The following is a 14690-nucleotide window of genomic DNA, read 5'->3' on the forward strand; positions in this document are numbered from 1 at the left end:
TAGTCCGTGGAGGCACCTGGAGCTGGATCCTTTGAAATCTCAGGCATTTATTTTTTCCATAGCTGCTTGGTAGTATGCCTGAGATGATTTTTTTATGCAAAGAAACCATTTCAGAATTGGGTCAGCAAAAATACCAATAACCAAGGTCAAAAGACAGAGACACCTTTATCTCCAAGTAAAGTGAACACAGTGGGAACCTTGCTTCCCCTGAGGATGCTCCCCTCTTTCCAGGAGCCAGAGACCTTCTCTGAGAAGGAGGGAGTTACACTGCTTCCTGTCTAGCTTTGGTTTTTGAGACAGATCCTCTGTGTAACAGCTCTGACTGTCCTGGAACTCACTTCGGAGGCTGGTCGCACACTCACAGAGATCTGCCTGCCTCTGCCTCCTGAGTGCTAGAATTAAAGGCATGTGCCACCACGTCTGGCTTCCGTTTTCTAATTAAATTGGATTGAAGATAGAGAGATTTGTCATCTGAAGAGAGTGAGCCCAGAATGTAATGTAAGACACTTGGTGGCACAGTTACATGTCCTCCAGTTCAAAGATGTCCCAGATGATTCTGAGGTTTCCAAATTCACAGTCTTAGAACGGAGATAAGTGAGATGAATGAGGGCCATGAAGTGAACCATACTTATCATCCATGTGTCTTCAGTGATCCCATAGGGAGATTAAATGTGACAGCAGAAAGGCTTGACGGCAAGAAACTCCATCTCAATCGAAGCCTTGGTGTCACACACCTTTAATGCCAGCACTCAGGAAGCAGAGACAGGTGGATCTCTGAGTTCAAAGTCTACAGAGTAATTCCAGGACAGCCAGAGATCCACAGGGAAACCCTGTCTCAGAGAGAGAGAGAGAGAGAGAGAGAAGAGGTAGGTTCCATCTCGGTAATTAAATATTAGGCCATATTTCTTTGGCATTGGTGAAGTCTTTAAAGTCATTCACTAATGGGGCTGAAGAGATAGCTTAGTCTGTAGAACATTTGTCTCACAAGCATGAGGATCTAAGGTGAAGACCAAGTACACACTTAAAAATACCAGGCATGATGGTGTGTGCTTGTAATCCCAGCACTGGGAAAGCAGGGACAGGAGGATTCTCTGAGGTTCACTCAAACCCAATCGGTGAGGACCTAGTGACAGACTCTGTCTCAAAGGAGATAAGTATTCCTGAGGATGACTCCCCAAAGCTGTCCTCCTCCCTAATCCACATTCATGAACGTAGGCGCGCGCGCGCATACACACACACACACACACACACACACACACACACACACACACACACACACACACACACACTTTTTAAAAGTCATTCACTAGCCAAAAATAATTACATAACATTTTTCAGAAAACAAATCCCACCAAACACCCTGATTTTACTTTCATTGAGAGGAACTCTTTATGTTTTTAGTATTTTCATTTTACACTAGGATTCTATGGTTACAAATTAATTCTCAGAGGTACTTATAATAACTCTTACAAGCCTAAGTCTGCCCTTATGCGCCTCAGCTGGCCCCAGCTTCGAGGTCTCCGAATTTCACTTGCTCGCTGGTACTGGTTCTTTGTACTTAGGACATCCTTGGCCTCGAGAACACAGACGTGGAGGTGAAGGATGGGGGCAGTGAGGATTCCAGTCCAGAAGAAGATGATTTTGGGGATGTTCTGTGGGACGTACACGACGAGCAAGAACAGATAGAAGCCTTTCAGCGGGCTTCTAGCTCCGCCCACGAACTGGGATTTGAGAAGGTAAACTTCCGAACCCTCGGTCCACTGAACTTCAGTGGCTGGCTCGGGGGACGGCACCCCTGGCAACGCTCTTGTCACGTAAGTATGAAGACCCATGTTCAGATCCATAGCACCCGTGTGAAAAGTCCAGAGCAGGAACTCCCTTCAGTAACTCCAGTGCGGTGGGGGCAGAGGTACAGGCAGAGTCCTGCAGCTCATTGGTCAGTCAGCTTAGCCAATCAGTGAACCTGAGCTGAAGGACAGACCCTGCCTCCAAAAATAAGGTGGAAGGTGATAGCAGAAAACACTGTGTACACACCTGCATGTACACACAAACACCACACACACACACACACACACACACACACACTAAAATTAATAATAAAAATAAGGTACAGCCTGTAGGCTTTCATATGCTAATGCTTTCACCGGAGCATATTCAGGCTCGTGGCTTTTTTACCTGCTCTCAAGGCTGCGTGACCCATGTCGAGATGTGCTTAGATTTGTATCATAGGAAGACAATGTGACATATCTTTGTGAACACCAATCATTTTTATTGATGATGGATTCATCAGCTATGCACCCGTTATGCTATCACCTGCAGCTCACCGAGATCGAGCTAGGAAATGTGACAATGGGACGATAGTAAGACCAGGCTCTCAGCTCTTCGCAAGTGTTAAAAGAATTAACATACCAAACGTTCAGGAAACAAACTCTGGTGGTTCACTAAATGGGCAGATCAGACGTTCAGTTTGGGTCCAATCAGGATCTATAAACATCTAAACTGATTAACAACATGTTACCTTCCGAGAAGCATTTCTGAGCTAAAAAGTACTTAAACTAACATACAAACCAGTTTTAAATGTGTATGGCATTGTGTATTGTGTGTGGGAGGGAGGGCATGCATGCCATGGTGCATAAGTAACAATCAGAGAACAACTTGGAGAAAATTGGCTCTCCACATCCACCATGTGCGTCCTGGGAGTTGAACTCAAGCTGTCAGTCATAGTGGTAAGAACCTTTAAGGGGCTGAGCCATCTCAATTTGAGTCTAATTTGAATTTAATTTCTAAAGGCTATCACAGAAATTAACATGAACAGTTGCATTTTTATGGAGCCCTTAGAATTTAAACTGTGCTTGTTGCTTGGTTCTTTCAATTCCCCGGCCACTCTAAAGTTGACCTTCATACTCGTACGTGCGGGATGGGTAGTGCCACTGTCTTCTTTGGACGATGTCCCAAATATTCAGCCAGATGAGGTCCCTGAAGCAGAGCTTAGAGGCTGCCATGGGATTAATATTAAGTAGTGATTTTTTAAAAGATTTATTTATTTATTACATATAAGTACACTGTAGCTGTCTTCAGACACACCAGAAGAGGGCATCAGATCCCATTACAGATGGTTGTGAGCCACCATGTGGTTGCTGGGATTTGAACTCAGGACCTCTGGAAGAGCAGCCAGTGCTCTTAACCACTGAGCCATCTCTCTGGCCCCAAGTAGTGATTTTTTTTTTTTTAAACAGAGGTCCTAATGCTATGGATTCAAAGAAAAAATGGAAGTCTGACATGACTTCCCCATGAGTATACATGGAATAAATCTGAAATTTGAACTGTGGTCCACATCTGAGACTTTTCCCCTTTCAGTAAGAAGCCCCAGTGTGGGGACAGTAGATCTGTGAGTGGGTTTTCTGTAGGACAGTGACCACTGGGATTGATAGGGTAATAAACCAACAATGTCTCCCCTGTTCCTTCAGACACTGCTATGAGAACCACTTGGGTTCCTTGGCAGTTGATTTGTGCCTAGATACTACAAGCATGAAGAGTCCACCAAGGATGGTTTCCCACAGTTGGAGATTTTACTGCCAAGAAGCCAGCCTAAGGCCTGCCATAAGATACTAAAGCTTCATCATCAGTCAGATGTCTGTAGGCACAGCAGTGCCAAGCTGGCTCTGGACGCTCTTAAGAAGTATTATGGCATTTCACTTTTGTGAGCACAGCCTTCCGGGTGTGAGCTACTTTTGTGTGGCTGGGGAAAGCCCAAGAAGGAAGGATGGAATTCTTGGACTTGGCATAGAATTCAGTGTCATGAAGGTCTCAGGCAGTCTGTCCAAGCCTGGCTATCTGAGGCAGGGGGTGGGGGGAGGAAGAAGCATGCTTTTGTTTGGACCCATTCTTAGTAAGCCTCTAAAGCAAACTCTGGAACTCCACATGCATTCTTCTGTTCAGCAAATCGAGGGTTGCTGTTTGGGCTCGCACAGCCTTCTGGGATACTCCTTGTAGTCAAGAGGCTCCAGTGTAATGTGATAGCCTCTTTGCAGTGTTTCAGCAAACATCCGACCACTATAAAAACCCCACCAAAATCCATGCTGCCCCTCACACTCATTTACAGCAGTGCCATTGGCCCATTTGCTACTTCAGGCTCCGGTGTACGGATCGGTGCCCCTGCAGGCGCTCTCACAGCACCAAGTTCGTTTTCTCACACGCCGTTCTCTCGTGTCTTCAGAGGGTGATCAAAGGCATATGCAGTCTCATAATATAAATCTGTTTTTTCTTTCTTTCGTCATTTCTAGTATTACCAGCGCCTGGATGATCTGGTGGTGGCGCCAGCCCCGATCCCACCACTCCTGGTTTCTGGAGGACCAGGTTCTGGAAAGTCCCTTCTTTTATCAAAGTGGTATGACCCGGTGCAGTTAAACCACTCGTTTCACTGTTTTGTTTGTTTCGTTGTTTTGTTTTGTCTTTTAGAGACCGGGTCTCATGTAGCAAAAAGTAGTCTGGTTTCAATCTCCCGGTGTAACTAAGGATGACCTTGAACTCCTGATCTTCCTGTATCCACCTCCTCTAACAGCATACTCTTAGTTAAATGTTATATTAACATTTTATGTTAATTAACATCATCTTGTAATTAAAATTAGGCAATTAGTTTAAAAGGTTCTAAAAATAGAGGGAGTTCGTTAATCTCCTTATTCGTTGCAATGTGACTAACCGTGTAATTAAGGACTCTGGGGTAATGTTTGATGTCTGGCTCTTTGTGTATCTGTTGTTATGGACCATAAAGGACCATAAAACGTCCCGTGTTTTTCTCTCAGGATTCAGCTGCAGCAGAAGCATTTCCCTAACACTCTGATCCTGTCTCATTTTGTGGGGAGGCCAATGTCATCCAGCTCAGAGTCCTCCTTGATTATCAAGCGTCTGACTCTGAAGGTACGATGTGGAGTCATCTGGATGTTATGCAGATTCTGAAGCTCTTTGGGACTGAATTAATAATAATAGTAATAATAATAACAATAACAATAACAATAATAACAATAATAACAATAATAATAATAATAAACAAACTTTGGTGTCATAGGTAGAACATGAACTAATTTGAAATCTGAACTGACTCAAAATCTAAAACTTTTTGGTAGCAGTGAAGATTGAATATTTGGGGCCCTGTGCATGCAAGGCAAGCATTCTGCCACTGAGCTCCAGCCCCAGGGAAAGTCTGAAGATTTCTGAGTATCAACATGACAACTCCAGTGGAAAATTCCTTGTCTGAGCTCATGTGACATGTCACTTAAAACACTGGCTCACTTTGAAAGGCTCAGAATTACCTTCGGGCTACTTGTAAAGCATGTATATGAAATATAAACGATTTTTATATTTAGGCTTTAACCTTGATCCCAAGATCAACTCATTATGTATATGTGAATATTGCCCAGAGCCCCAAAACCTGAAATCTGAAACCCTTCTGGTGCCAAACATCTTGCATAAGGAATACTCAGCCTATGACAAGCTATCTTGGTTTTGTGTAAGGTTTAAAATATAGTTCTTGGGTTGAAGAAATGACTCAGTGGTTAAGAGCACTTGTTGCTCTTACAGAGGACCCAGGTTTGGCTCCCAACACCCACCTGGCAGCTAACAACCGTCTGTAACTCCAGTCCCAGGGGATCAGACACTCTTCTGGTCTCCATGGGGACAGCATGTACATGGTACTCATATTTACATGCAGGTAAAATATTCATACACATAAGATAAAAGTAAATAAATTTAAAAAATTATGACTTACAGTCTGCAAAGAAGACCGAGTCAATAAAGAATAAAATCTGAGTTTCTATCCTCAGCACCCAGGCAAGCACTTGGGCATGGCAGCATGCATGTCTGTAACCACAGTATGATGGGGTGGACAGAGACAGGAGGGTCTGTGGAACTTCTGGCCACTAGCCTAGCCAGTCTGTGAACTCCAGGTTCAGTGAGAGAACCTGTCTGAAAAGATAAGGTGGAAAGGCAATTGAAGAAGATACCCAGCATCACCCTGGCCCACGCACACGCACACGCACACACACACACACACACACACACACACACACACACACACACACACACAGTACTTGATTCTACCCCTGTGAGGAGTCAGTGCTGTCATACACAGTGAGGATGGAAAAGTCCCCCTGCTACTTTCAGCTGATTCACCTCTTACGTGATGTCACCCTGTCACCCTGCAGCTGATGCAGCACTTCTGGGCAGTTTCTGCACTGACGCTGGATCCTGCCAAGCTCCTGGAGGAATTTCCACACTGGCTGGAGAAGCTCTCCGCTCGGCATCAGGGCAGCATCATCATCATCATCGACTCCATAGACCAAGTTCAGGTGCCGCTCTCACTGTGTCTTCTAATAGCCAATGTTCTCGGAGGCCAGGGGACCAGAATGGTGAGAGCAGGCGTCTCAGTTCTGAGCTTCAGGGAAGGGGATGATGCTGTTCCATTTATTTCTACTTAATTCTGGGCGAGATGTGTCTGAATTAAAAAAAAATAAATGAAAGAAAGAATTGTATGCTTATAGATAGTAGCACCAAGTAAATCATACACTTAGCAAAAAGTATTTATTTTGACTTTTGGGGGGTGAAGGGTTGAGATGGGATTTCTCTGTATACCTTTGGCTGTCCTGGAGCTTGTTCTGTGGACCAGACTGGCCCCAGAACTAACAGCGATCCACCTGCCTCCGCCCCACAAGTGCTGGGACTAAAGGCCTGAGCCACCACTGCCCATCCCTATTTTGACATCGATTTAAGGCACTGACATTTCCTTAAATGTCCAGAATTTAAATGTGGTGATAACGGTGTTTTTCCAACCTAGGATAAACCATTCCCGAATAAGAGTTGTATCCTTAATGATACGGAAAGTGTACTGAGGCTTTACCCCGTTGCACAGCTGTGGGCTTGCTCTGAAGCGCTGTCCTTACACGTGACTTCTGTTGTATGTTCTTCAGCAAGTGGAGAAGCACATGAAGTGGCTGATCGACCCCCTGCCGGTGAATGTCAGAGTCATTGTTTCCGTGAATGTGGAGACCTGCCCTACCGCCTGGAGGTATGGCCAAATCAGAAGGGGATTTGTTTCTTGGGAGGGTTGCAAATTGTAAGTCCAAGTAAGCAGGTAAATTTGTGGGTGAGGAAATTGGAGAGGCTGGGCAGCCTGGAAATTGCAGCCTTGATACCTGTTATTCTAGGATGCGAGCTCCCTTTTTTGCCAACCCTCAGAAACCTGATAGAAGGGTTGAATTCTGTCAGGTGGTATTCCTTATCCTATTTATTTTACCCAGAAAAAAAATTTGTCTTTTTCTTCTACCAAAAAACCTTTCTTCCCCCAAACATGCCTCCTTAAGGAATGCTGTGTGCATACACTGTACGTCGTGTACATCTGTAAACAGATCTGTGTGTGTCTGTGCTCTGCACACAAGCGTAAGATTTTCCCTATCCCTAGTCATTTGACCCATAAGAGACCGTTTCGAACTGCGGCTCCTCCTGAGCGCCACATGCCGGCACCTACTTTCACGCCAGTGCTGGGCGTAGAGCTCAGGTTGTTTCCCCTCCCAGCTAACGTGTATGTAGATTATAGGGCTCCGAGGTGACTGCTGGTGGATGTAATGATAAACCTTAGGGTGACTTAAATAATGTGATTAACGGATTCCATGTTTCTTTTACAGACAGTATAAAGTAACTTCATCTAACATTATAATGGGTGCTTGCTGGCCTTTGTGGTGTTGTTAGAAATATATTTTCTCTTTTTCCTCTTTAAACAAAAGGTTGTGGCCTACTCTGCATCTCGACCCTTTAAGCCCCAAAGACGCCATATCTATGATAACGGCAGAATGCCACTCCGTGGACGTTCAGTTGAACAGAGAACAGGTGAGCTTTCTCACTTCAGTGCTTTCTCTGAGGGAAGACTTAAAACTCCATATAGGTGCTCTGTTCTCAGGGAGGAAATTAAGGGTTCAGTAGTTATTTTGGTAAATAACGATTCCCTATAAAAACGTGTGTGTGGCATGTGTGTACACCTGTGAGTCTGCAGGCGCATGCCCCTGTGCACATGAATGTGGATGCCCGAGGCTGCGGTCAGGTGTCTTCCCTATGGCTTCTCGTTTTATTTTTTTGAGCCAGGGTCTCACTGAACCCGGTCCTCAGCATTTGGCTAAACTGGATGGCCAGCAAGCTCCAGGTGACCACCTGTGTCTACACCCCACCCTACCCTTCCCCACCTCCCACACATCGATGTGCCCCACCCTTTTAATGCGGGTTCCTCAGGATCTGACCATGTGTAGCAAGCTCCGAGTCCACTGAGCCACCTCCCCAGTCACCTCCATTCTGGATTTTGTTTCTTTCTTTCTTTGTCTTGCTTTGCTTTGTTTCATTTTCAAGACAGGGTTTCTCTGTGTAGCCCTGGCTGTCCTGGGACTCACTCTGTAGACCAGGCTACCCCCTAATTACAGAGCTCCACCTGCTTCTGCCTTCCGAGTGCTGGGATTAAAGGCGTGTCCCGCCACCACCAGGACATTGTTTTTAATGACACATATAGAAGAAGCAATACAAATATTTTGTCATTAAGGAAGAGTAGATAGTATTATTAAGCATAGATATTCTTAAAAAACGAAGTGTTTTTATATTGGCTGCATCTTCCTTCTGCAGCTGGAAGTCTGGCCATAGCCAGGCCCCCTCTCCCACCTGCCCTGTGACAGCCTCTTTCGAATGGGACATCTGCGGCTGGCTCAGGAGTGATGGTCCCAGGCTACTTGTCTTACTTTCGCTTTGTTTTTGTTTGGAAACTGGTGTAGGAGAAGATGCTAGAACAGCACTGCCGTCCAGCCACGACCCGCCACGCCCTCTACGTCACCCTTTTCAGCAAGATGCTGGCCTGGTAAGTGGTGTTCCACCTTGGTCCATCCTGCTGGCCTTGCTGCAGTCCACTCTCTCAGCAAAGTGAGGGCTGCTCACACGAGTTTCATGGGCCTCAGACTTCTCCCTATTCTAAGGTGATACTAACACTCGGGAGGACGTGGCTCACTGTGGAAGATAACATAATCAGGAAGGATCCTTTCGCCGTCTCTGTTCACAAACCTAGTCGTGCATATCTGTTTTCTGTATCCGTCAATGATCCACCTTTCATGAACATTCAATCGTTGGGCTTTGGTTCCTACAGCTTCCCTCTGCATGGCCCTCAACCAAGGATATAAAAGGATGATTTTGTTTTTATATTTGTCATAACAGAAACCATCCTAACACAAGCCTTGCCTACAGACACTGAATCTAGCTTTCTTGTCTCTTAATTCCATGTTCTCACTTTGAACACCAAATCTGAAATGGAAAGAAAATCTTACACAATTAAGTTCCCCGTGGCGTGTCCTGTCCAGTCTTTCCGTTGCTACTTCTGGTAATAGAGTGAGTTCAGCGTCTGGTGTTTCCTCTCCGTACAGCTGTACGGTGTTTATTACAAGAACCTATTCTTCTCTTTCATTAACCATAGATTCTTTTCTCACACGATATAACCTGAGTACAGTTTTCCCTCCCTCCACTCCTCCCAGTTCCTCTCCACCTCCCCTTTTGTCCAGAATCTCCCAGAGAAGGCACAAGAATCAGATGCCCACTGGTCCACACATTCAGGAGTCCCACGAAAGCTCTAAGCTGAAAGCTACAGCAGAGGCCCTAGTGCAGGCTGATGCCCGCCCTACGGCTGGAAGTCTGTTGTTACTGCTGTCTCTGAGTTCATATGACCTTGTTTAGTTGTTTTAGGGGGTCTTGCTCTCCTGGTGGCCTTCATCCCTTCTGACTCCCCCACTTCTTCTGCCTTTTCTCTCATGGGGTTCCCTGAGCTCTGACAGGAAGAATTTGTCAGAGTCACCTAAGTTTAGAGCTGTGTGTCCCAAGACCTCTCTCTGTGTAATGTCTGCCTGCGGGTCTCTGTATTTCTCCCCATCTGTTCCCTGACTGAATAAGGCGCCAGTTTATGAGGATAACAAAGTATCATTAGGAGTCATTTTATTGTTCCTTTTTTTTAGACCAGTGGCATGCATGCTAGGTCAATGTCGTGCCTCTGCAGTGGCATCCCACTAAGTTGTGAGGCTGAGCTTGAGGTCACTCTGTACCCTAGACAAGTCTTAAACTTGGAAGGTTCCTGCCTTGTGCCCCCCACCCCCCAGGAGCTAGGGTTACATACTTGAACTAACAGCCCTGGCTCATTTACTGAATTTCTTTAGTTTACTACCCTGGTGTTCTCAAAATCCCGGCTCTGTACAATTTCACTATGCATGGCTAACAGTGGTTCTTGTTATCCCCTGTATCCTGTATCCTGTGGCATGCTGGAGGGTAAGAGCCAACCCTTACTTGTTTTTATAGTCCACAGTGAACACTAATTGCTTGACATAGATTAACTCTCAGCATGTGTTTATTGGAATGAATTAAATGATATAATAGAAAAAAACCAAATTGCTCCAGCCCCCCCAGAAAACTATCATCTTTCTGTATTCCTATTGAATTTCCATTAGGAATTGTAGCGCAAAAATAGAGGTCATTGTTTTGTGCGCCCCAGATTCTTCACAGATATTGGCAGTCTGCATGAAATTCAGTCTGTTCTCAATTCCCACAGTGCCGGGAGAGCGGGTGACTTAGCTGAAACCCTTCATCGATGCCTGCAGTGTCAGGATACAATGTCGCTGTACAGACTCGTTCTCCACCACGTCCGGGAGTCCATGCCAAGTGACAAGGAAAAAGAATGGATGACACAGGTGAAGGGCAGTGAACGCACAGGAGGACCCCTGAGGGCCCGTGTGTAGTCCTGGCAATAGAAGTTAACCGTGTTTGACTGGAGTTTGAATGTGCTGTGAGCATAGGCCGTGCAGGTGGCTGGAGCCAGTGCTCAGGACAAGTCTTCCGGTGATCACTGGGACCTCTCTTCTCATGGTTCCTCATCGTCTTATCTCTTGTGCTTTATAAGATGGGGTCTTGCTCTACAGCTCTGGCCGTCCTGGAGTCCAGGCTAATCTAAGACTCCCAGCAATCCTCCTGGGCCGGACTTGTCAGTGCTGGGATGTAAGCTTGCCCAGCGTGCCCGATGCTTACATCTTTCTAAATTGACTTTTCTCCTTCTTGGCCTTGCGCTTATTTTCTTTTAGAAGTCATTTTTTTTAGTTAAGTTTAGATTAAGCTTTTTTAATTCTGTGTAAGCATGTGTGTCTGTTGGGGTGCATATGCACATGTGACTGCAGGTCCCCAGGAGGCCACAAGAAGGCGCTGGAGACCCTAGAGCTGTGTGATATGTTTGTAAGCCTGAAGGTATGGGTGCTGGGAACTGAACCTGGGACCTCTGGAAGAGCAGCAAGTGCTTTTAACCACTGGGCCATCTCCCCACTCCCAGGTTTTCTTTTTCGTATTGGTCTGAAGTCCTTAAATGTTCGTACTGAATACAAATTAGATGTCTTTATCCTTCGTGCCTGGTCATCTATGGGAATAGTCATTGAAAAATTTTTATTTTGGTAAAAAAAATCAAACTTACCAACAGTACTGGTCTGCTGTGTCTTTAAAACTTCCTTGCTGCTTTACTGGTCCCCTGTGTGGTACCTGTATGTGTGGTCTCCTTCAAACCCTTTTACAGCTTTGAGTAAGTCTTATGTGAGGAAATATTGTCTACTTGTTAGCCTTCTGTCATGTGGTTATCTGATTGCTATTTTTTATTAACTGATGTATACTCTCTTCTGATTTGGAATGCTACCCAACAGATCTCAAACTCACATATAAACATGTGACTGTAGGCCTGTTTCTATGTTCTTCTGCTCAGTTTGGCTTTCCTTTCCTTTTTTTCTTTTCTTAAAAAATATTTATTTATTTATTTTATGCATATGAGTACACTGTAGCTGTCTTCAGACACACCAGAAGAGGGCATCAGATCTCATTACAGATGGTTGTGAGCCACCATGTGGTTGCTGGGAATCGAACTCAGGACCTCTGGAAGAGCAGTCAGTGCTCTTAAACCCTTCTTTTTTCTTTTTCTTTTCTTTTTTTTTATTGATAAATTGTCTTAGAACTTTAAGATGAAAGAAAAGCTATGACACTTTGTTGAGCAAAGTTGTCTTTTTCCCTAGTGTTTTGGCTAAGGTGTGAGTGTGTGTGTGTGTGTGTGTGTGTGTGTGTGCGTGCGTGCCATGCGTGTGGCGTCTGCACGCGTGTATGAGGGAATGTACTTGCCAGCGTGTGCCTGTGTGAAGGTCAGAGGCTGGCATCAGGATGTCTTCCTCGGTTGCTGCTCGACTTTCTTTCCTTGAGAAAAGTCTGGATAAAACCTTACCAAGTGTTAAAGAGCTTTAGAACTCCTTGGCCGTGATTTCTGAAGTAGCCTGTGGTCTCTGTGTGTGCTCCGTCCTCTGTCTAGATTCTCTGCCTCATCAACGTTAGTCACAATGGCGTGAGTGAGTCCGAGCTGATGGAACTGTATCCAGAGATGTCCTGGGCCTCTTTGACCTCCATTGTTCACAGTTTACACAAAATGCACCTGCTGACCTACAGCTGTGGCCTGCTCAGGTTTCAACATCTACAGGTAAATGTTGTTTCATGTATCTTTTTAATAAAAAGTATCTTCCTTACTTATAAGTATCACTGTAGCATGCCATGCTCTATTATACTATTATGTTAAACATTTCAGATGTTAACCTCAAAACCTAAAGTTTGCCATTAGAATTTATTGGGAGTGACTTTAAATTGCATGTGAAACCTGTCCAAGACTTGAGCATGTAGTGCCTTCGTGGGGCAGCTATTACCCAAGATGCTTTAGTTCTAAGGATCTGCTGTAATGTACTGTCTCTCTAATTAACAATAGTGTGTGATTCAATTTTAATAAAAGGAGCCAGGCTCAGTGACACAGACCTACCATTATCCCAGTACCTGGAAGGTAGAGGCAGGAGGATCAGGAGTTCAAGACTAGCCTCTGCTATGTAGTCTACCCTTCTGTATGAGATCATGTCTCAAAACCCACAAGAGAGGGTTGGGGATTTAGCTCAGTGGTAGAGCGCTCGCCTAGCAACCGCAAGGCCCTGGGTTCGGTCCCCAGCTCCGAAAAAAAGAAAAAAAAAAAAAACCCACAAGAGTCATTAAGAGGACCCAGGTGTGGTGGCACATGCCTGCAATCCTGGGAGGCCGTGGCAGAAGCTTAGTAAATCTGAGGCCAGCCTAGGCTACACAGCAAGAGGTAAGTCTCAAAAACTCAAAAGAAAAAAGAAAATTAAGAAATCGTTTGTCCAATGCCAACCAACCAGAGCTTCCAGGGACTAAGCCACTACCCAAAGACTACACATGGACTGACCCTGGACTCTGACCTCATAGGGAGCAATGAATAGCCTAGTAAGAGCACCAGTGGAAGGGGAAGCCCTGGGTCCTGCCAAGACTGAACCCCCATGAACGGGATTGTTGGGGGGAGGGCGGTAATGGGGGGAGGATGGGGAGGGGAAGCCCATCTAGAGAGGGGGGGAAGGGTTGGGGGTGTTGGCCTGGAAACCAGGAAAGGAAATAACAATCGAAATATAAATAAGAAATACCTAAGTTAATAAAGATGAAAAAAAAAAAAGAAATCGTCTGTCCTGTTACATGTTACACCCATAATGGTTTTTTTTAAAGCAAAATTCCATTCACAAAACACATGAAGCAAAATCAAAAAGGGAGTTTCCTCCTAGGCACGCAAGCAAGATGAGAGTCAGCCTTTCTGATGGCCGCTCTCCCTGGCTCAGGAGAGGTCTGCCCAGTGCTGGGCGAATTCGAAGTTGTCTCAGGGCAGTGAAGAGACTGGGGGTGGACCTTAAAGGTGTCAGATCTGCCGTGTGTCTCACGCTTGTAAATCTTCAGAAAGGCCTGGCTAGTGGGATCCCTGTCTCGTGTAGGGCCATGACCGAGTTGTGTGTGAATTCCCTCACCCGAGGACACAGCATCCTACCTGTCACTGTACAGTGCTTGTCACTGTAGAGTGCTTGTCACTTCACAGCCATGCCCCTCTGCCACATATGATATAATTTGCTCTTTTAGGTTACCTTTTCAATTCACTTTAATTTTTTTAATTTTTTAAATTAAATTGTGCTTTGGGTTATTAAACTAAGCTTTTCACATTAGCTTGTCCTAAATTTTAAAATATTGTAGGACTATTCCTCCTACACAACTATAGAAATGAATTATATTTTGCTTTTTGCAAATCCACCATCAGATGTATAATGACTTAATAGACATTCTATTCTTTTCTTTCCTTCCTCCCCCAGGCCTGGGAAACAGTGAGGCAGGCGTACATGGAAGACCCCGCCCTCGTTTCCTCTTATAGGCAAAAGCTGATTGACTATTTTACCTCACAGCTCAGGTACCAGCGATGTCCGCCCTGTTCTGCTCCACCCTGCCCTTGTGTTCTCGCTTCTCTCCCTTTGCTTATAAGATGAAGTGTAAACTTCAGCCAGGCGAGCTGGCACAGGCCTGTAATACCAGACACCAGGCAGACTGAGGCAGGAGGATTGCAAGTTTAAAGTCTGTCTGAGCTACTGAGTGAGGTCAAGTCTAACCTACAAAGCCTAAAGAGACCTTCCCTATTTCAACATTAGATGGATGGATGGATGGATGGATGGATGGATGGATAGATAGATAGATAGATAGATGATGGATGGATGGGCAGATAGGTAGATAGAGAGATAGAGAGATAGAGAGTG

At 45.1% G+C, this 14690-nt stretch overlaps 1 protein-coding gene across 1 annotated transcript in view; it reads left to right on the plus strand.

Moving 5' to 3' along the window:
• Nucleotides 1-14690, plus strand: part of Nphp3 (nephrocystin 3) — a 40472-nt gene that overhangs the window by 16250 nt on the left and 9532 nt on the right. The window contains exons 9-18 of the mRNA NM_001191882.1: nt 1563-1736; nt 4284-4387; nt 4803-4917; nt 6201-6344; nt 6963-7060; nt 7776-7878; nt 8802-8884; nt 10610-10748; nt 12389-12553; nt 14256-14350. Of these exons, the coding sequence (NP_001178811.1) occupies nt 1563-1736; nt 4284-4387; nt 4803-4917; nt 6201-6344; nt 6963-7060; nt 7776-7878; nt 8802-8884; nt 10610-10748; nt 12389-12553; nt 14256-14350 (1220 nt within the window). The remainder of the gene's footprint in view (nt 1-1562; nt 1737-4283; nt 4388-4802; nt 4918-6200; nt 6345-6962; nt 7061-7775; nt 7879-8801; nt 8885-10609; nt 10749-12388; nt 12554-14255; nt 14351-14690) is intronic.

This window comes from Rattus norvegicus, chromosome 8 (assembly GCF_036323735.1).
Source record: "Rattus norvegicus strain BN/NHsdMcwi chromosome 8, GRCr8, whole genome shotgun sequence".
Lineage (NCBI taxonomy): Eukaryota > Metazoa > Chordata > Mammalia > Rodentia > Muridae > Rattus > Rattus norvegicus.